Below are 22374 nucleotides of genomic sequence, written 5' to 3'. Positions count from 1 at the left end.
ATCCAGCGCTGCACAAAACATCTTCTTTGTAAGTAATTCACAGGTGTAGGGGAGCAATCTAGAATCCAGAACAGAAGCAGATGAATCCTAGAACTATGAAGTGCTCAGAGAGCATGAACTTCAAGTGTGTACATGCAAATAATTCAATTTGCTTAATTTATTCCCATTTCTTGTCAAATTTGGAATCCCAAGCTTTTACAAAAAAAAACCCCATCCCAAAAACCTTTTCAGGGCAGACTGAAAACAACCGGATGCATCCAGCTAGAGGAATCCAGTCACAGCAGGGCAGGCTGAGCAGTGTCCTTCTCTGTTTGCCAAAGCACACACAATTTTAGACTGCGTTAAAAAAAAAATAATACAAGGAAAAATATTTGTGTACCAGTAATGGCTTACTCAGAGTCTCTGTGATTTCGGGTGAGGGAGGCAAGGGGAGAAGAGTGGAACTGGTTGCAAAACAACTTGCGGAGGAGAAGGGTTTGCCTCTCAAGGCCTTCCAGCATGAGAGAAAACACAAGGTGTGGGGTGGGTGTCTGTGGGTTGCGTGTAAAAAGATTCCTGTTTATTCAAAAAATGGCAGCATTTCATTTGTGAACTCCTCCACATGATAGAGAAAAGTATTCCTATTCAGAGAGATCAAGGCTTCGGTGCCTCTCACGGGACTGTCCCAGTCTTCCGCCCCCTTTTCGCCACCCCCTGAATCCCAAGGGGGCCACCAGCACATAGGTAGGAGAATGGCTCTTTCGCTTTCCCCGAAGGGTATGAATGCCAGTCCTCATGGTTCTATGATGTAGCCACCCCCAGCTACTAACCAAAGATAAGGGGGCTCAGAGCTGCCCAGCAGGAGGGTGGATGACCAAGGACAGTTTGTTTCAGGCCCAGCCGCTGCCCTCCTCACTCCTTGAGGAAGAAGTGCATCTTGTCATTGATGTTCTTGCGCTCGGGGTTGAGGCGCTTCAGGATCTGGGCCAGAACATTGACCGTCTGCTCGCTGCTCAGCCCCGTCTTCTTGGTCTGGAATTTCTTCAGCAGATCCTTGGTGGTCATGGGCTTTCGGGTCAAGTAGCGGCGCACGGCATCCTCCGTTAGCTGCACATCGCTGCAAGGAAGCAAGGGCAGTTTAATGCGACGGCACAAGGCAGGGAAGAACACAACGGAAGAGGAAGGACGTTCCTCCACGGCTCTCGCAGCAAAACCTAAGTGCCAGAATTGCCCCACTGCCCTTCTCTGACGCGTGCAGCTGGCCAGGACAACCACAGTGCTTGAAAACACAGGTGTACTTGTAAACCTTGCCAAAAACTTCAGGCCCTAAGCTTTGCAGTGCCTAGATCCCGAATGGCAACAGTGAATATTTAAAATGTTGTTTTACAGAGTGTTTTCGGGCATTTTTCATACAATTCTTACATCGGTCCCTCTTTTAATCTTATTAGCTTATTCATTAGGTCTGAACATCTGAGATAATTAGATTATCTGCCCTAACCATTTGGCTTGCCACACTTGTTGTTGTTGTCGTCTCTGAGCTTTTGGAGAACTGGCTTATTGCTGCAGAGAAGCGGGCAATAATGTGCCTGGGACAACAGTGTTTGGGGCAAGTGGGTGAGAGGCCTGAGCTGCCCTGATCACTAGCGTCACACCTAAATGAAGGTATGGCATGGGGGGGGGGCAATGACTGCTGTGCGCGCAATCTGGCCCACGGAGGGATCTCCGCTGGAGTGAACCGGCCCAAGCAAGGTAAACCTTGCCGACCCCTGACCTGGACTGTCATAGCAGCTCACCTCTCCACCTAGTGGTGCTGATGGAAAAGCACCAGGATCAGTTCATAATTGTGGGATGTAAACACAGAGCAGTCAAAACATACCATTGCTAGAGTGGACATGAAGGGTATCTCAGTCCTCCAACCAAAGCTTCCTGTTTACCTGGACTGAGATAACTTCCTGTGTAACTAGAGGTGCGTGTGGTCTCACCTGTATACAAAACTCTTGAGACCAGATGCCATCTCTCTCCCTCTCTTTTTGGATTCGTCTCTTCAAGGAACAAGGATGCTCTCTTGGCTTGCAGCCGAGAGAGGGCCTGGTGAAGCCTGTTCCCTTATGGAGCACATGTAAATACATTTATCTAAGCTAGCCTGCCTTCTGAGACTGTACTGTAACTCAGGATGAAAAGCTGTGAGTAAACTCTTTTTATACTTATAAAGAGCACTGTATTGTGTCTTTACTTTTAAGAGGGAAGAAGGGGAATATACCAGGAATATATATGTTATTCTGAGGCTTTAGCAAGCCTGTGCAACCATTCCTGCTGTGCTTTAGAAAGGGAATGCAGCTCTGCTAAGTTTGGAGCTTGTTAACACAAGCTAGGATAGGATATCTTAATCAATATATCCTCATCCACATTCCTAAGCATTCCGACAATAATAAGATGATTCAACTGTAAATGAGGCAGCTGAGCTGGTGCTTTACTAAGGCCACAGTGGGCCTGACCTGACTCAGCTGTGTCTCCCTCAGCATATGGTCCAAGGGTCAGGGTGTGGGGGTCTCCACCATTCACAGAACCCCACGTCTTCTGTCAGTCTGCTTAGAAACGGGATCTGAGGGCTCGTACCCCTCACAAATACTACCCCCGTGTTGTGAGCGTGGTGGTGGCTCTTGGAAACAGCGGCTCACCAAGGCAGCCAACTGACCCTCACATCCTGCATTCTTAGCCAAGTGCATCATCATCTGCTACGGATTAGGGAGTTAATACAATCGCTTAATTCTTCAAACTGCTTCTGGAAAGCTCATCAACACTGATGCGAAGTGTGTCGTCATAGTTGCAGAAGGGCCCAATGCACAGCAAGGACCCTCCCCACCTCCGCCCCAAACGAGAGCCAGCACTTGTATGCGCAAATAAAAAAGGTAAAGGTAAAGGACCCCTGGACGGTTAAGTCCAGTCAAAGGCAACTATGGGGTGTGTTGCTCATCTTGCTTTCAGGCTGAGGGAGCCGGCCTTTGTCCACGGACAGCTTTCCAGGTGATGTGGCCAGCATGACTAAACCGCTTCTGGTGCAACGGGACACTGTGACAGAAACCAGAGCTCACGGAAACACCGCTTATAGGGATGTGGGGGGGGGCACTGTGGTCTAAGCCACAGAGACTCTTGGGCTTGCTGGTCGGAAGGTCGGCAGTTCGAATCCGCGCAATGGGGTGAGCTCCTGTTGCTCTGTCCCAGCTCCTGCCAACCTAGCAGCTCAAAAGCACACCAGCGCAAGTAGATAAATAGGTACCGCTGCGGCAGGAAGGTGAACTTGTATGCTTACCCACTGCTGGGTGTTGACTTGCCCGACTGTGGCTGCGGGGTAGATTTCCCAGAGGTGGTGGAGGCCTGGGCCCCAGCATCCAACTTCAGCCTCTTCGCTGCGGGTAGCTCACTGGACCCTGCCTGCCGTTTTCCTATTCCAGGGAAAGAAAACATGCTGGCCTCATGACAACCATTGCAACGCACCTTCCCTTCCACCCCTGGAGCCCAAATGAATGAGGCTAAAGAGGGAATGGATGCCCCAGTAATTTGTGCGTTTGTTGGTTTTGCAACTATTCATTTACAGCTGTACCTTGGTTCTCGAACGCCTTGGAACTTGTACGTTTTGGCTCCCGAACACCAGAAACCCGGAAGTAAGTGTTCTGGTTTTCAAATAATTTTTGGAAGCCAAGTGGCTGACACAGCTTCCGTTTGAATGCAGGAAGCTCCTGCAGCCAACCGGAAGCCACGCTTTGGTTTTTGAACGTTTTTGGAAGTTGAACGGACTCCTGGAACGGATTACATTTGAGAACCAAGGTACAACTGTATTGCTATTTTCTAACTATGGGATACAAAATACAGGTAGGTAGCCGTGTTGGACTGTCTAGTCGAAACAAAATAAAAAAAAATCCTTCCCGTAGCACCTTAGAGACCAACTAAGTTTGTTCTTGGTATGAGCTTTCGTGTGCATGCACACTTCTTCAGATACCCTAAAACAGAAGTCACCAGACCCTTATATACAGTGAGAGGGTGGGGAGGGGTATTACTCAGAACATTCTATACAAGATCTCAAAGTAGCTGTCATATTACAAAAGAATTTCAGAAATAGACTGGAAAGAGAAGTTGCTGAATTACAACTTATTACCAAACTTAAAACCACGAAGAGACCTGGTCTGAATAGAGACATTGGATTCTTATCTCATTATACGTGATAAAACTATTTTTGGCCATCTCGCCCCTTGCTTTTCCCTGTAAGACCAATTGCAGTCGTTAACAGTCGTCAACTGGCTTACCACACCTATCAGCCAATCACCCATTCCCACCACCCTTCTGAGTAATACCCCTTCTCACTCTCTCACAATATATAAGGGTCTGGTGACTTCTGTTTCAGTGTATCTGAAGAAGTGTGCATGCACACAAAAGCTCATACCAAGAACAAACTTAGTTGGTCTCTAAGGTGCTACAGGAAGGAATTTTTTATGGGATACAAAGAATGGGAGAGAGGGACCAAAGGCCACAAAGAAGAGTGGAACAGATACGGTTTTCAGGCTCGTGGAGGAGCCCTGCCCATTTGGAGCCTGTTTTCCAAAATACAGGTGAAACTCGAAAAATTAGAATATAGTGGAAAGGTTCATTTCTTTCAGTAATTCAACTTAAAAGGTGAAACTAATATATGAGATAGACTCATGACATGCAAAGCGAGATATGTCAAGCCTTTATTTGTTATAATTGTGATGATTATGGCGTACAGCTGATGAGAACCCCAAATTAACAATTTCAACTTTGGGGCTTTCATCAGCTGTACGCCATAATCATCACAATTATAACAAGCAAAGGCTTGACATATCTCGCTTTGCATGTCATGAGTCTATCTCATATATTAAACCCCAGTAGCTAATGAAAACAATTGCTTACATAAATGGACTTTTGCACGATATTCTAATTTTCCGAGTTTCACCTGTACATACAAGGCCCAGAAACTTTCAAGAAGCAAAGAAGAGGGCAGCTATTTTGGCTTATACAGTACACAACACAAAGCAAGAGGCAAAGCTCAGAAGCTCCTGTGGGCCCACACTCGGCTGTACCTAGCTCCAGTTTGTTGGCTGCGGCCCGCAGGGTGGATGAGGTGCCGGCATCCACCAAGGGTGTTCCTGGGCGGCTGTTCCCTTGTGAGCTGCTAGCCGAGCCCTTGCGTTCCTTCTTGGGAGGAGTCTTCTTTTTCTGTGAGGGCAGAAACACAGGCTCAGCCAGGGTTCCCTTTTCCATTCAAGCACCACCAGTGCGGGTGGCCCTCAATACGCTGTCGGGCTTTGGCTCTGATCATTGGCTGAGCTGCCTGGGGCCGATGGGAGCTGGGAGTCCAGTGCCACATGTGCTTCATCCCGAAAGTACAGACACCCAAACAGGAACCTCTTTTCACCTATGCGAAAATGCCTCTAGCCCACGGAGCCTTTGCTAGAAACGACATCAACTTTAAAACATCAACAACATTTCCCTCCATAGCTCCTAAGGAAAGCAACTAAGAACAAAAATAACAGGAATGGAATTACTTATACAGTCGTACCTTGGAAGTTGAACAGAATCTGTTCCGCAAATCCATTTGGCTTCCAAAATGTTTGGAAACCAAAGCGTGGAAACCACAGAAGCCCCGCCAGATGTTCGGCTTCCAAAAATAGTTAGCAAACCAGAACACTCACTTCCGAGTTTGTGGCATTTGGGAGCCTGAGTACCAAGGCGTTCGCCATCCAAGGTACGATGGTACTATGCTGTATTAATGTTAATTTTTATTTTATTTATGTTTTATTGATTTAATATGCTGTAAACCTCTTTGAGATTTTTCTTTAAAATATAAAGCGGTATAGAAATTAAATATATATATATATATTAAAAGTTCCATAACCCTTAGCATGATTATATCTACACCAAAGAAAAAATGCTAATGGCTGGGTACATATTAGAGTTTCCATAGAGGGGTCTCTATAGAACTAACCCAGAATGCAGCAGCTAGACTGGTGACTGCGAGTGGTCGCCGAGACCATATAACACTGGTCCTGAAAAACCTGCACTGGCTCCCAGTACGTTTCCGAGCACAATTCAAAGTGTTAGTGCTGACCTTTAAAGCCCTAAACGGCCTCGGTCCTGTATACCTGAAGGAGCGTCTCCACCTCCATCATTCTGCCCGGACACTGAGGTCCAGCTCCGAGGGCCCTCTGGCGGTTCCCTCCCTGCGAGAAGTGAAGCTACAGGGAACCAGGCAGAGGGGCCTTCTCAGTAGTGGTGCCCACCCTTTGGAATGCCCTCCCATCAGATGTCAAGGAAATAAACAACTATCTGACGTTTAGATGACATCTGAAGGCAGCCCTGTTTAGGGAAGTTTTTAATGTCTGATGTTTTATCGCTTTATTATCATTATTATCATTAATTCTTCTGGGAGCCACCCAGAGTGGCTGGGGTATAAATAATAAATTATTATTACAAAGCAAAATGGCCCCAGCTCTCTGCAATAAAAACAGTTCCATTGCTGCCAGGGAAGAAGGGGGCCAGCCCTATTTCCCCATGTTAAGCTTGTCAGCCAAGATAGCAGAATGCATCACAAAACCTGGAGATGGAAGCCTAGCCCATCTATGAAGCAGGAGGGAATGACAGAATCTTGAGGTGGAAGGGAGACTGGATCAGTTCAGTTGGCAGCTGGGAGGAATGTAGTAATAGTAGTAGTAGTAGTAGTAGTAGTAATAATAATAATAATAATAATAATAATAATAATAATAATAATGCTTTCTTGCATTGATAAAAGAAATCCCTGCAAGTCGACCCCCCCCAAAAAAATCTACCACATTGGGGAGTAAACTTGCAGCTGATGCTGCTTCCTGCAATGCTCACTCTCTGCCTGCAGGAAGTCAGTGCAAGCAGACATTCAAAAAAACTCATTTCTTCACTGCTACTGTCAGTGTCACACAGTCTGTTCTATGGGGACCAGGCTTAGGCTGGAAATGACAGCTGTTATCCAAACCAGGTCCACACCCCTGGAATGCCACCCCCACCCCAACTGCACCTGGGCTTACCGTCATGAAGAGTGCTGAAGATGCTTCACTGTCAATGTCGCTGTCCTCAGACGTCTCAGACTCATCACTGGTGTCTGTAAAGCAGAGCCAAACCAAGTCAATCTGGGCTTTGCTGTCTTCGTGGCAGACTTCAAGACAAACAAGTCACAGGCAGAACCCATTTGACGCTGGCACGTAGATTCTAGGTCAGGCTGCTGCTTGTTCACCAAGGCTCTCTCAGGGAACTCAGGTCAAAAGTAAAGCACTAGGCAGGGTGGCTAATATGGTGGCCTTGAGTCGTTGTGGACTCCCAGCTCTCACCATCTCTACCTATTGGCAGTGCTGGCTGGGGCTTCTGGGAGTTGGAGCGCAACATCTTCATCTGGAGGGCCCTAAGTTGGGAACTAAACTATCTCCTGAGGCCAGAAATAATGTTTTGATGCTCAAGCTTCTGCCCCTTCTGGGCTTCCAGGTGTGTCTCTGGAGACTTATGTCAGCAGGTCAGGGTTGGGCACATGCTACAACTGTTGAACTTCTGTCCCAAGGAAGCAAAGTTCTGTTAAGTATAATGGTTTAAATGCACAGTGAAACAGAGAGTGTCTGTATTTATGTTGTGAAGGGTTTAGCAGTGGAAAATTCCATTGGGCCACGTTGAAGCTCTCTAAGCTTCTGAGTTGATAATTAACTGTTGTTCTCTGCTAACACTCATGTGAGTGTTTAACCTTAGATCATGTGAGGGTATTCAACTGCAAGTCTCTGGATGCCAGAGAGACAACAAAGGAGGAGCTGCATAGTCTTAGGCCAGATGCAGCCTAATGCAAGCTATGGGAGAAACAGAGCTTTGATTTTTGTTCTGATCATATTTATGTTATATATTTGCATATCATTGATTGTTTTTGTACCTGTTTTGAAGTTCTGGTTAATAAAACTTTGAATAATACTTATGGGGACAATTTTTATTCCAAAAGGGTTCAGTTTTTATGCACCCCATTGCTTCAAGCTGCACATTACTAATATCTGCAATAAGTTCTGCAACCTAGCTATAGGGAGATGTTAGCTGCTATAAAGGCTACTCCAGCCCTGATTCCAACAGCCAAAACCCACATTCTTTATAGCATGTCTTTGAGGCCATAAAGGCTTATAACCCTTGGTTCACCTCATCCAACCCCCTGCAAAGCATGAATCTTTTGCCAAATGTGGGGCTCAATCCCACGACCCTGAGATTAAGAGTCTCATGCTCTACCAACTGAACGTCACCTTTCTTTTTCTTTTTATCCTGGGGAGTTGGGGCCTTCTTCTCTTCTTCTTCCTCTTCCTTCTCCTCCACCGGCTTCTCCTCCTCGCTCTCCTCACTGCTCTCGCTTGCTTCGTCTATACCTGCAAAGCAGCAAGGCAATGGGGTTAGGAGGCAACGGATTTGGGGTTGACTTGTTTCTGGCCAAATCCGCTTGGCAGTTCCCCCCATTCCCCTTCCCAGCGGCAGCTAAACGGAAAGCCTAACCCACCTATGCCAGACAGGTTGCTGCTTCCCTTTCTGCAGGGAAGTGCTGCTTTGAGAGGGGTCCAGAGTGGCCCTAGAGGTCTTTGAGCAGAGGATGATCAGCACCCACATCAAAGTACACCTCTCAGGATTATTTGGGGGAAGCCATGCCATGCAAGCTGGCACAAAACTGGGTAGATCTAACTACCCAGGACAAAGGTAGAACAGAATCTCCTATCAGGTCAACATCAGTATGCACACCAACATGCATCTTGTGGGATGTAATCCATTGGCACGGTCAAATGCAACATTCCTTATTTCCCTAGAATGGGCACAAGCAGGGGGACATCCAATCAGTGTAACTCCCTGTTCCACTGGTCTGGAGCTTCTTCCCCCTGCATGCGACCTGGGAGATGGCCGTTGCTCTGGCTGACTCCACAAAAGAGCCATGCGGCCATTTTCTCAGTTTGTCTTGTCTCTTATTGCTCTCTTGCTGAGCTTTTGCTGCCATGCTGCTCTCCTGGAGTCATTTTGCTCTATTAATGTAATTTTGCTGTCTGCTGGCTCTCAGCCAGCAGCACATGAGTTCAGTCTCCCTATGAGATAAGCTCACTCTTTCTTTGTCTAACTATTAAGTAAAGCCTGCCTTTCAAGGGATCATATCGTGAACTGAAATGTGAGTAAACTTTTTGTAACTTTACTCAGAAAGACTCTCGTGTGTTTATTCTTTTAAGAGGGATCAAAGGGGACACCAGGAAATAATCTTAACTAAGAGATTCAAATGAATCTGCAAACTAGCTTCTGGCTATATTGAGGGGAATCAGCTCTGCTACATCACTTACTAGCGTGAGTGAAGGAAGGATAATACTTATCCAATATATCCTTTCTTACTATCCTTGACATTCCCACACATCTTACAACGGAGATGAGTGAAACAATGATCAGGGCCAACAGATAAAAACCACCAAGCTTCCAATGGGCTGCTCCAGGTCTTGCTGCCATCGTGAACTTTAGGATTTGTTCATTTGCACAACCTGCTCAGCCACACACCTTTTGGAGTGTCTTCCTCTTTGTTGACCTTGGGCTTCCCCACGGCTTCTTCCACAGAGCTGCTGTAAGAGGACAGGGAGAACCCTCAGTGCGAATGGACACAACACATACATAGAGGCAAAGTGAAGTGTTGGCAGGGAAAGCCACCAGTCCCAACAGGGGGAATAGGAAAGAGAAGCAGCAGCACACTGACCAACGCGGGGGTGGCCAGGCAATGCTTGCCCCCCTAGCTGGGGAAAAACCACTTCCTGTCCACTGCGGTGCCCACCTGGATCCGTCAGACATGTAGTCAACCTCTTGCCCTTCAAAGTCCCCATCATCGCTGTCTTCAAAGGCTTCGTCGTCGGATCCCTTCTTCTTCTTTTTCTTCTTCGTCAGAGGGGCTTTCTTCTTGGGCTTGGTGGGTTTCTCATCTAATGAATAATGGGACGACATTAAACACTTTTATCCAAAGGCAGGAATCTCAAGAAATCTCACTGGGAGTGGTATAACCCAAGGGGAAGACGAGAGAAAAGGAAAGGAAAGGAAAGGAAAGGGGTGCATTTTATACAGCACAGAGCAGGGGGTGGGGGACCTGGGACCCTCCAGGTGTTCCAGGCCTACAACTCCCATCATCCCTGACCATTGACCAGGCTGGCTGGGGCTGGTGGGAGTTGGAGTCCAGCAACATCTCGAGGGCCACAGGTTCCCCATCTGTGACAAATGGCAAATGCACAGAAGCTTCCGCCGCAAATTGATTTTTATGAACAAGATTATACACACAGAGCCAGCATCAAAAGAGATCTGCCCTCTGTGTGGGCCATGAACTCAAACAAGGAAGAGATCCTGCAATACCAGAGACAAAAGCTGCAGAAGAGTGTTTCAAGGTTTGCTGAAGCCCAACCTCTTTCGGAAGTGCCCCAGTTCTTGTTGCATGGCCCAGATTTGTCACTGCTACCTATCGCAGTGACTATGCATCTATGCCTTGCCTCTCCCATCCCTCACTGTTTCACTTGTAGGACGTAGCTGTCCTTTTGGTCTTTCCTGAAGCCTTGCAGAAGTTTGCCCAAGCCTTCCTCCACACGAGAAAGAAGGAAAGCTCAGTGGGGGTGAAAGGGAACCCATTAGAAAGCTAGCCGCTGTCTCTCAGAGGGGTCCTTCAAAAATCCAGGCCAGAAAACAAGTTATTTGTTGGGTTTTTTGAAGCTGTTGTTAGTTGCAAAACAATGACGCACAAGATGGAGCAATGGAGAATTTCTGAAACAGCAATGGGAGATTAGCTCCTCTGCCCAAGGCATGATGCAGAACAGCAACAACCGGGAAAAGATAGACATAATATTTTACAAGGACAGGAAGAAACAACATGGACAGAATAATTGCCACACAGAGGAAGAACATGTATATAGTTCAAGTGCCTCACCAAGTAGATTTATAAACCATTTAATGTGTCAGTACGAATGGAAGCTGTTAATACTGCAGTTGTTGTATAAGGGATTGTTATTTTGACCGGAGTGTAATTGAAATTAATAAGATTTTGGAACGCAGAAATAAAGTAAACAATCAAACCATCAATTCTAGCACGCAGGGGGCCACCTAAATTATATAATTTGGTACCTGAATGATTGGTATCAGTAATTGTATTATAATTTTGGCATTGTTATAATGATGCTATTATTGGATTATTGTCATTGAAAACTAATAAAATTGTTATATATATATAAAAAATCCAGGTCAGAGCTGCCATCCCCACCCCCTGCCCTCGCACCATCGGCATCGCTGAACTCGCTGTCATCCGAGCTCATGTCCAGATCATCTTCCAGGTCATGGATTTTTAGGTCGCTCCCTTTCTTTTTGCCTTTCTTCTCCTTCTCCTCCTCCTCTTCATCGCCTTGGTCTTTCAGCCGCCGCTGCTGCATGATGCTAAAGTGGTTCAGAACCTTGTTCCGCCTGCAAAAGGCAAAAAAGGGGGCCAGACTCAAACGGGCTGCTCCTTAAAGCCCCGGTTCCCCAGGGCACTGTGGTTGGGAGGCAAGGGCCACATGGCACGGGGACTCGCAGATGGAAACATTGGCAGGATTTTGATTTCACTTGTAGTGTAATAATTACAATGGACAATATGAATTGACATAGAAGTTAGAACTTGGAAGAAGATGCAGTTTTAAATGTTTCAAATGGGACGCCATGGAGGGGGTGGTGGGAAGTCTGGAGATTCGGAGAAATATCTGTATATGGATATAAGTTTGGATTTTTACAATTCTATGTTGGTACAATCAAATAAAAATGATTTCAAAAAGAAAAAGAAACCAGCACAATGATTCCTGCTAGCTCAAGAGGACTGTCCTGCCACCATGCACTCTTCAAATCTGCTCTGGAGGGTCGGGAGAACCCCCCAGAGCAGTGTACCGGGGGTGGGGGGAGATCATCAAGCAGACAGGCAGAGATGCATGAGCTGATGGAACGATCTCTTTACGTTGAATTCCACCCCATGCGTTGTAGTCTACTAGCTTTCACTAGGAATAGACCCCGTGAAATTAACAGCCGTGCCTAATTTAGGCCCACCAAAGTGCCTCTGCTCACCTCTCCCACTCCTCCTCAGCTTCCTCTGCAGTCAACGTGCGGTGCTTGGCAATGGGCGTGAAGTTATACCAGTTGTTGACTGGGAAGGCTTCAAAGGCGCCGTCTGGACACTGGGTGAAGATGTAGTAGGAGGTGTTTTCCGTCACTCCACCTTTCTTCACACCTTTGAACCTGAGCAAAAAGAAACAGCAGCACTCTTAGTACACCAAAGTATGAAGCAGCAGCACTCTTGGTACACCAAAGGTTTTAACGTTAGGGGTTCAGTTCCAGAAAGGAGCAAGGCAAGATTAGGGGAAGACACACCTCTTAAGACTCTGATGTCAACTGCCCAAATTCAGGAATATGATTGAAACACTGAATATGTTGAGTTTTTGAGAACCTCAAGAATTTTAGCTTCTGCTTAAAGAAACATGTATTGTTATTGTTATTGTTATTGTTATTAGGTTGAAACGGCCGATGCATGGACGACTCCCCCATCACCATTCAGAGATCAGCGTGCAGCTCAGGGGAGCTCCGGCAGCTTTCCGACGTGATTTATAATGACCCATGTCTTGTTGCCATGGGCACGTCTTCAGCTATCCAGCAGAGTGAATGCAGAGTAAGCTAAGCCTGAGGCTGTGTTCTCTAATAGCTACTTTATTAAGCAAACACAGGACAAAGGAAAAACATGTCTCCTCTCTTCGCAGTCAGAACAGAAAGTAAAAAAAAACGGAAACAAAGTACAGTAACATCCGTCCCCGTGATCCAACAATCAGTATGTGGAATGCAAAACACAACACGGACATGTGACATCTGCACAGTGGAGGAAATAGAAACCTAACAATTATTAAATCCTCGACTTGTCATAATCGTTAAAACTACAAAATCACAGGTTCTGGATTTGGGAACAGTTTAGCTCCCTGCTATATATTTACCGTATTTTAAATTCCAAGTTATGAATTTTCTTCCCCACCCCCAGCCCCGCAGGTCTGGAACCAGACTATTCATAAGATAAAAAAAAATTAACTGTCCAAAAATTACAGAAGGCGCACATACGGGTTAGCCTAACTTTCTAATTTTGAGACTTGGGTTTTCCCAGTTGCAAATGTTTTGTTGTTGTTGTTCAGTCATGTCTGACTCTTCGTGACCCCATGGACCAGAGCACGCCAGGCACGCCTATCCTTCATTGCCTCTCGCAGTTTGGCCAAACTCATGTTAGTAGCTTTGAGAACACTGTCCAACCATCTCGTCCTCTGTCGTCCCCTTCTCCTTGTGCCCTCCATCTTTCCCAACATCAGGGTCTTTTCCAGGGAGTCTTCTCTCCTCATGAGGTGGCCAAAGTACTGGAGCCTCAGCTTCAGGATCTGCCCTTCCAGTGAGCACTCATGCAAATGTTTAACTAAAGCTTTCTAGATGTAAAAGTTGCTCCATCCCCTGCTCGCAAAGCGGGAGAGGTTCATCACATGCTCCAATTCTAGACTTTACCAAGTGCAAGCAAACTGAAGAGTAACGCTAGCCCAAACTCCCAAACTCAGCTTTGAACCAAAACCCAGCTGGGCAAAAAAGCACCACCACCCACTCACTTGCGCCCAGTCTTGCCATTGACTTTCAGGATCCAGGGCTGGTCTTCAAGCTTGAACTCCTTCAAGATGATGCCGTATTTCTTGCGCCGCGCCTCCTCGCGCAGCTTGCGGTTGAACTCGCTGCCAGCTCCCGACTCCGGCATCTCTTCCTCCTGGTAGATCTTCTTATTGCTGAGATCTCGCTCCATCTTTGCCTATAAGGAGGAGCAGAAAAGAAAGGGCCAAGGGCCAAGGTCAACCCATATTGCGTTGTCTCTAATAAAGGGGGGGGGGAATGAATTTGCTCTTAAGCAGCTCCAATTCATTATTAAAGATCTGCTAGCACAAAGTATGGATTCCAATTAAGTACAGCCGTGTCTTGGAAGTCGAACGGAATCTGTTCCGGAAGTCCGTTCGACTTCCAAAACGTTTGGAAACCAAAGTGTGGCTTCTGACTGGAGACTGCTATAAGCAGATGAAAACAATACAGTGGTACCTCGGGTTAAGAACTTAATTCGTTCTGGAGGTCCGTTCTTAACCTGAAACTGTTCTTAACCTGAAGCACCACTTTAGCTAATGTGGCCTCCCACTCCCGCTGCGCCGCCAGAGCACGATTTCTGTTCTTATCCTGAAGCAAAGTTCTTAACCCGAAGCGTTATTTCTGGGTTAGCGGAGTATGTAAGCTGAAGCGTATGTAACCTGAGGTACCACTGCAGGATTTTGATATAACACTTGTAATGTCACAAACACTACGGACAATATGGACAGATTCAAAATATAATTACGAAATAATATGCAGTCGAAAATGTTGACAATAGGACCCATGGAGGGGATGATGGGAAGTCTTGAGATTCAGAGGAATCTGGATATATGGATTATGTATTTGGTAGTTTTTTAACTCATTATTTCTAAAAATAATTTCAAAAAGGAAAAGAAAAATTCAGCAGCCTGAGTGCAAAGTCCTACCTGGTGCCAAGTGGCAAAGTTCACCTTGTCAGCAGCATTGAATGCCATAATGTTATATTTTTTGGAGGTGTTTCTGTAGAGAAAGGAAGCAGAAATAAGTCAGATCACTGTGACCAGCATCACAGGTTGGAAGCAAGTGGGAATGCTCCACCAAAATAACTCTTTTTCTTCTGGTCTAATGGGAAGACCATCCCTGCACCCTGCAGAGAAGCATGAAGCATGTCTGCAGTCCAGTGGTACCGAGGGCCACATTTCAATGTTTGCATATCTACAGCATGCCCAGAATACCCAGATAAGGCTTTGCTTCAATGGGTAGACATTAAAATCTAGCAACCTGACCACAATGTACAAGGGCCAGTATGGTCCAATGTTGCACCTGCCTGGGTTAGAGGAGAAAAAAACCTATCAAATGAAGGAGATTCAACCACAACACCAAAACGTCTGAAGAAAGAATTGCACTTACTTGGGAACACGGACCACATATTCAGTTGCTGTCTGACTGCTGGTCCCCTACAAAAAAGCAACAGGGATTTGCTCAAGTCAAAAAGGATGCAGAGAGGAGGCTGGCCAAACTCGAGGGCATTCATAGGTGACAAGTTTAGCACAGGTCACAGGAAATATATCACTTTTTTTTTTTAGCAATATGCTCCTACAGAACATTGAGAATTGCTCTGCTGCACGCAAACCACACCAGAGGCAAAAGGCTGCAAAACAGCAAAGTGGAGTTAATGTGTAATCCCAGGCACAGGCAGACTCGGCCCTCCAGAAGTTTTGGGACTACAACTCCCATCATCCCTAGCTAACAGGATCAGTGGTCAGGGATGATGGGAGTTGTAGTCCCAAAACATCTGGAGGGCCGAGTTTGCCTATGCCTGTGTAATCCAGTGTCATCTCAATGGCTAGCACAGCTGGTGCTAATCCCCCCCAAACTGCATGGTCATCTATGGCCTGGCCTTGTATTTTAGACCATATAATAAGCTAGGAAGCTAGAGTTGCCTAGTAACAGTACAGTGGTACCTCGGGTTACGTACCTGATCCGTTCCGGGGTGCTGTTCGCACCCCGAAAAGTCTGTAACCCGAGCGGCGATATCGTGCACGCGCGACTTGCGCAGAACGTTTCTGCGCGTGCGGCGAAACCCGGAAGTAAACACTTCCGGGTTTGCCACATTCGTAACCTACGCCGTTCACTACCCGCAGCGAACGCAACACGAGGTACGACTGTATATGTTTTCCAGTCACACCTCCAGGCTGGAGGCATGCAATGTGATGGGAAGGGTGGATACGCATGTTTGCCCTCAAGGTTCAAGCCTGAGCAGATGACCATCATCATGTCTCTGTCACTCTTAGGGACAAAAGAGTTGAAAGCATTTTTGCTGAGAAGTGGGCTCATCATGTTGTACTACAATACACTGCAGGCACTAGGAGATGGAACATGGAACCCAATCAGGACTTAGGGGAAAACAACAGGTGGCCATTTTGAGAAGAGCTTTGCAAAGTCAGGCAGGAGAGAGAGGGAGGGAGCAATACATCCATCTGCCTGGGGGCAGATAAGGGCTGGTGGCGAATATGTGTGGAATAATGGACTGTCCAGTTTCAGAAAACTGGAACACTGAGTAGTCTCGCTTGTTTCACTTGGGTGGCGTCGCAGAGGGAGGGGCCGAGAGCCGTTGCTGTTGCTGCCTCACGATGCCTTCAATTAAACTGCAGAGTTCTGATGGAGAAATATTTGAGGTCGATGTTGAAATTGCTAAGCAGTCTGTAACCATCAAGACAATGTTGGAAGATTTGGGAATGGATGATGAAGGGGATGATGATCCTGTCCCTCTTCCAAACGTTAATGCAGCTATATTAAAAAAGGTAATCCAGTGGTGCACCCACCATAAAGATGACCCACCTCCACCTGAGGATGATGAAAACAAAGAGAAACGAACAGATGACATCCCTGTATGGGACCAAAAATTTCTTAAAGTAGACCAAGGAACTCTCTTTGAACTTATCCTGGCTGCAAACTACTTAGACATCAAAGGCTTACTTGATGTGACGTGCAAGACAGTTGCAAATATGATTAAGGAAAAACACCAGAAGAAATCTGCAAGACCTTCAATATCAAGAATGACTTCACTGAAGAAGAAGCCCAGGTACGCAAAGAAAACCAGTGGTGTGAAGAAAAGTGAAGTCTTGTGCCTGACAACTGACACTGTAAGGATCGTTCCAAATACCAGTTGCACTGCTCTGTTTATAACTGTTAATATTAGACGAATGCAGCAGCAAATGAAGTTGTTCTTGTAGGGTGCTGTTCTCTTTGCATGTGTAATATTTGAATATAGATTTAAATCCTTTTGGCTGAGTTTCTACCAGTGTAATCCAATGTCCCCTTACTTTTCCCCTGATACCAATAAAACTAAACTAAGTGTGGACTCCAAAAAAAAGAAAAGAAAGAAAGCTGGAACACTCACTAACAGCATTCGAAACTCCCATTGTTCTAGGCGCATTTTGCGACAGGGAATTGCATCAGCGCAAGCAGTTTCTGAGCTCTGGGCGCAGTACTGCACCTAAATTTTTGGATTAAAACTGCAGAGTAGAAGGAAAGGAGGACCTTTTTCTGCCTCCCCACTGAGCTACTCTCTGAAGACTGGAGAAGAGACCCTCTTAAGAATATTAGGGGGGTTGGGCAGGGGAAGGACTAGATCATGTGGAAAATGAACATAATATTATAGCTGCAGTTCATTTTCAGCTTTGCATTCTTGTTATGAGAAAAGCGTGCCTAGACATTCCGTTGTTGCACCCAGAACCTAGGTTTAAAGTGCCATTTAGCTCCTGGCTTTCATATCTCAGTTTCTAACACTGCTCACTAATCTATCTGGTGTCCTGAAGCTGTGACAGGAATAGAGGTCGGGGGGCAGGCAGGAAATAGCTGACCATGTTTGGGATGCCAAAATTAGTGGGGATCCCCAGAACTGATCCAGTACGGAACCAGGATGAGACAAGCCCAAAGATCAGGTGCAATTCAGACAACTCTTGGCCTCCATCCCAGAAGGACAGCTCACCAAAGAAGTCATTCCTGGACGTGCTGCGCAGGTATCCAGTCAAGCCTCTCCAAAAGCACCTGTCTGAGGAAGAAAGAGAATGAAAGAGTTAGTCCCACATGGAGGAATGGAAGAATTGGGGGAGAAGTCGGGTGAAGGGCTGGAGAGAGAGAGAGGGCTGACACTTTCTGTTTTCAATACTCCTTGGCACCTCACAGTGTCCCTTAAGATGAGTGCAGGGTGCCTTTACCTCCAAGCGGGGTTGTCCCCACCCGCCATAACAGGGCAGAGTATTTCTGATCATGTACAGAGGGCAGGAAGCTGGTTAAAAAAAAAAAAAAAAACCAACAGAAAGAGCAGAAAGTCTGGAATGTAGGGACAAGGCTGAGAAAGAACGGAGTGACTTTGGAAGTGCCTTGGAGGGGAGGAAGGAGGAGAAGAGGGAAGGAGAGGCTGGCTGGCAGGAGGGTCGTGAGAACCTGCCTGCGCATGTCTCTCTCTCTCTCGTTAAAGCTGACAGTTATTTTCCCATTGGCCAGGGAAATGGAGGATACTGGGCCACAGTCCACAAGGGGCTGCAGCTTAAACTTGTCGTGTAACAGCGTGAGTGGGGGGCGGGGCGGTGGCAGTCACGAGGGCATTGCACCTAGTGGCCTGTCTCTGGGATGTTCCAGTGTGTGGATGTTCTGTTTGCAAAATATGCCCAGTATACCTTTTTGGGCAAAAAGTAACAGTTAGTACTGCATGGGTCCTTGTTGCTTTTACGTGCTCTCCTGACCCTGTTCCTTCATAGAGGGGTAGGGTGGATATTGAAAACCTATTCTTTAGGCACACATAAAAAAGACAAAACAAAAACCACGACTATTTAAAGTGCTTTAAATGTGTACTGCAGATGAGGCCTCAAACCCCTGCTTTTTATTGGACCATCTGCCAGCATGCAGCAGTCTAGCAAGCGACTCGCTTACAAGAAACTGTCACAATCCTAAATTCACTTTCAACCTGATCCTTTGAAAACGGAAATAAGTCCCAGTTAGTTCAGCTGAATTTACTTTCAGATAAGTATGCAGAGGATTGAAGCCTTGAGATGGTTGTTCTTTTTGTTTATTTAGATAAATGGATGCAATATACTGTATAAAGGACAGGCCCCCAAAGCAAGTACAACACCCCAGTGCAGAGCTTTCCAAACTGTGTGTCGCGCGGCGCATTAGTGTGTCGGCCGCAGTGTGTGGGTGCGTCACGCAAGCGCTCCCCGCACTCTTCCCATTGCTGGAAAGGGGTTGGTTTAACCTCTGGTTTGGTAGCAAAACTGAATTACTGTGTTGCGAAATGATGCATTTCTAAATGTGTCGCCGACATGAAAAGTTTGGAAAGCTCTGCCCCACTGGTTGAATGAACTTGCCCGACTATGATGCATGTGTATGTGTGCGAATGAATTGGCATTAACAGCTACATGGAAAGGGATGTTGTGAAGGCAAAGCTATGTGAGGAAGAGAAACAGAATTTGTTGCTACCTCTACCCCCATACGAGGGTACCCCCATACGAGGGACCCAGGTGGCGCTGTGGGTTAAACCACAGAGTCTAGGGCTTGCCGATCAGAAGGTCGGTGGTTCGAATCCATGCGACGGGGTGAGCTCCCGTTGCTCGGTCCCAGCTCCTGCCCACCTAGCAGTTCGAAAGCACATCAAAGTGCAAGTAGATAAATAGGGACCGCTCCGGCGGGAAGGTAAACGGCGTTTCCGTGCGCTGCTCTGGTTCGCCAGAAAGCGGCTTTGTCATGCTGGCCACATGACCCGGAAGCTGTCTGCGGACAAACGCCGGCTCCCTTGGCCTATAGAGCGAGATGAGCGCCGCAACCCCAGAGTCGGACACGACTGGACCTAATGGTCAGGGGTCCCTTTACCTTTACCTACCCCCATACACACAGGATAGCTCAGTGGGTTAGAGCATGGGTAGGCAACCTAAGGCCCGGGGGCCCGATCCGGCACAACCGCCTTCTAAATGCAGCCCGCGGATGGTCCGGGAATCAGTGTGTTTTTACATGAGTAGAATGTATCCTTTTATTTAAAATGCATCTCTGGGTTATTTGTGGGGCATAGGAATTTGTTCAAACCCCCCCCCCCCAAATATAGTCTGGCCCCCCACAAGGTCTGAGGGACAGTGGACCGGCCCCCTGCTGAAAAAGTTTGCTGACCCCTGGGTTAGAGCGTGGTGCTGATAACGTCAAGGTTGCAGGTTCGATCCCCCCAGATGGAACAGCTGCCTGTTCCTGCATTGCAGGTGGTTGGACTTAAGATGGTCCTCAGGGACACTGCCCACTCTACAATTTTATGGCGGTGGTTTTTATGTTGACAATTTCTGTGAACCGCCCTGAGACCTTCAGGTATAGGGCAGTGTATAAATTCAACAAATAAAATAATAATAATAATAATAATATAATTGTATGAACCACATATAGGATGTACACATGCCCCCTCTCCTTTTTCTGGGGGGTGGGGGAGCAGTAATTCAGCAGGTGGGGAGAATGTGAGTCACTGAAACTAAAGTGCATTTGTTAACTTAGATCCGTACATTTCATTGAGCATGGCCAGCATTAGAAACAACCCATTGTAATGTGTTGCTCTGAAGTCATGGGGGGGGGGGTGTAACTGCACCCCACCCCATATCTTGTCCTGTCCTTTGCAGGTCAGAAGTGGCAACCCTAAGCCAGTCCCAACAGAAGGAAGAAGCCTCCGCAAAAAAAGATGAATTATACTGGCAAACTAAATGATTGAACTATGCAGGACAAAATAGATAATTTGAAACCCAGGAAACAAAGAGGACATTGAGTTGTTTTTTTATTTTTATTCTTTCTTAAAAAGGGCAAATGTTACTGCATATCATTTGTGCATAGACTTCTACATTAAGCATAACTTTAAAAACTCACTTGTAATAAGATTTTAAGAAGGTTTTAAGATTGGTTTGTTAAGAATATAAGGTTCTATGGACGTGCGTGAACAAGCATAAAACAATGGAACCAAAGGTGAAGGGAAGTCAAGCAAAAATTGTGGTTTAAAAATTGTTTGATGTTCTTTTTTTCTTGTTTTATAATGATTTTGTATTGTTGTTGTTTTCTTTTTCTGTTGTTTTTGCAAAATTAATAAAATGTTAACAAAACAAAACAAAAGTGGCAACCCTAAAAGGCGTTGGGTTTTGGGGCTGGAGGGCGAACCTGACCGAACCTGAGAATCCCCTGCATGGACTGAACCTGTGGGTGGGGGTGGGGCACCCGGACTCCTGGGTCCCTTCCAGGGAATGGGGGTGGGGCAGACCGGGGCGCTTCCGTCCCATGGCAGCACTTGCTGGAGTACCGTATTTACACGCACACCCCGCACCCGCCTCCGTCCCTCCCCGCTCCTTCCTCGCCCGACACGCAGCCTCACCTGCCGGGCAGCAGCAACACACCGGTCTCCTGTGCTTTCCCCGCCGTCGCCACCCACGCATGCGCGAGGACCAAGGGAGGCTTCTCCGTGGCTCCATGGTCCCTTGACACTTCCGGTACCCGTGTGCCAAGCTCATTGGCGCCCGCCATGTGAGGGGCGTAGGAACTAAGGGGAAAGTTCAAAATAGAGCAGCAGACGCGGTGGGAGGATGGGTTGGTTTTTTATTTTTATTTTTGGCGCCCGCGGGTGTTTCCCATTTTATTTCAGCCTTTTTGGAATAGGTTTCAACACTAGAAGTACAAGAGAATCATCATCATCATCATCATAAATATAATCACATATAAAAATGTTCTTCTTTGGCGATCACTCGTAGCCGAATTGAGATTGTCTTCCATAAACGCTGCTAGTAGGTAGCCGTGTTGGTCTGACGCAGTCGAAATAAATAAAAAAATTAAAAAGAGTTGGTCCGACTCGTAAGGTGCTACTGGACATTTATTTATTTCGACTGCTAGTTTCGGGCTTCTACTAGAGCAGGCACGTCCAACAGGTAGATCGTGATCTACTGGTAGATCACTGGACATCTGTGGTAGATCACCGGTAGATCAGTGGTTCTCCCAAAGAAGCTAAAAAACTTTGTCTCCCCTAAAAAAAAACTCAACATCTTTGCCCTGCACCCCTAAAATGGCCCAAATCACCAAAAACAGGGTTTTCCTTCCTGAATGTTGCTTTCTTCCTCCCTAAAAAATCTCAACAACTTTTATGTGAACCCCAAAAAAGAGGACTTTCCTTCCTAAAAAAAACAACTCAACAACTTTGACCTGAACCCCCCCCCAAAGGGGGTAGATCACTGCCAGTTTTTAACTCTGTGAGTAGATCGCAGTCTCTTGGAAGTTGGCCACCCCTGTACTAGAGGACCATGTGCACATTTAATAGGATCACCTCTAAAGAAAGGAAGCCCGTGACTGTTTCCTTAAAAACACACACACGACGGATTTCTATATACGTAGAATACTTCCCCTGCTTTTTGCGTTGCATCCTAACCGGACCTTGAGTAGCGGTTGCGTAGAGCTTTGTGAGGCACCTCTTTGACCGCGACCACACCCGCCAGTTGAACTGAACTTGCGCAGAAGCGCCGGTTCCCTTTTAGCGGAAGTGGGGAGTCCGAGCCGGTTGCTGTGGAAACCGCGCCCATCGGAAGGGGCGTGGCGTAAATGAGCACCTCCCTCGCCTTAAAAGGAAATCCTGTGACGCGCCGTGACGCTAAGAATGCGGGCTGAGTCTATCAAGGTTGCAGATGAACGCGGATT

The 22374-nt window shown here is 46.6% G+C and overlaps 2 protein-coding genes across 2 annotated transcripts; one reads left to right on the top strand and one right to left on the bottom strand.

Moving 5' to 3' along the window:
- Positions 1-537: 537 nt before the first annotated feature.
- On the bottom strand, positions 538-21149 carry GTF2F1 (general transcription factor IIF subunit 1). The gene is made up of 14 exons (XM_033173065.1): positions 21068-21149; positions 17669-17731; positions 15085-15131; positions 14622-14694; positions 13677-13870; positions 12115-12285; positions 11303-11484; positions 9827-9971; positions 9559-9620; positions 8286-8405; positions 7050-7123; positions 5073-5208; positions 3290-3422; positions 538-1096 (listed from the first exon to the last, which is right to left on the bottom strand). Exons 2-14 carry the CDS (start codon positions 17678-17680, stop codon positions 892-894), a joined length of 1554 nt encoding a protein of 517 aa, XP_033028956.1. The 5' UTR covers positions 17681-17731; positions 21068-21149; the 3' UTR covers positions 538-891.
- LOC117060657 (S-phase kinase-associated protein 1-like) lies at positions 16243-17038 on the top strand. Its single transcript, XM_033173066.1, is given in 2 exon segments — positions 16243-16686; positions 16689-17038. Coding segments are annotated over 2 exon segments (486 nt in total). The 5' UTR covers positions 16243-16307; the 3' UTR covers positions 16796-17038.
- Positions 21150-22374: the final 1225 nt, after the last annotated feature.

This window comes from Lacerta agilis, chromosome 16 (genome assembly GCF_009819535.1).
Source record: "Lacerta agilis isolate rLacAgi1 chromosome 16, rLacAgi1.pri, whole genome shotgun sequence".
NCBI lineage: Eukaryota > Metazoa > Chordata > Lepidosauria > Squamata > Lacertidae > Lacerta > Lacerta agilis.
The sequence above is the reverse complement of the archived record's forward strand: the minus strand, read 5'-3'. Positions and strand labels throughout refer to the sequence as shown.

Coding starts and splice junctions, on each gene's coding strand:
- GTF2F1 (XM_033173065.1), bottom strand. Junction 14,695..15,084: donor TATGTGGTCCGTGTTCCCAA/GTAAGTGCAATT, acceptor CTTTCTCTACAG/AAACACCTCCAAAAAATATA. Junction 3,423..5,072: donor AGCCAACAAACTGGAGCTAG/GTACAGCCGAGT, acceptor TCCCTGGAATAG/GAAAACGGCAGGCAGGGTCC.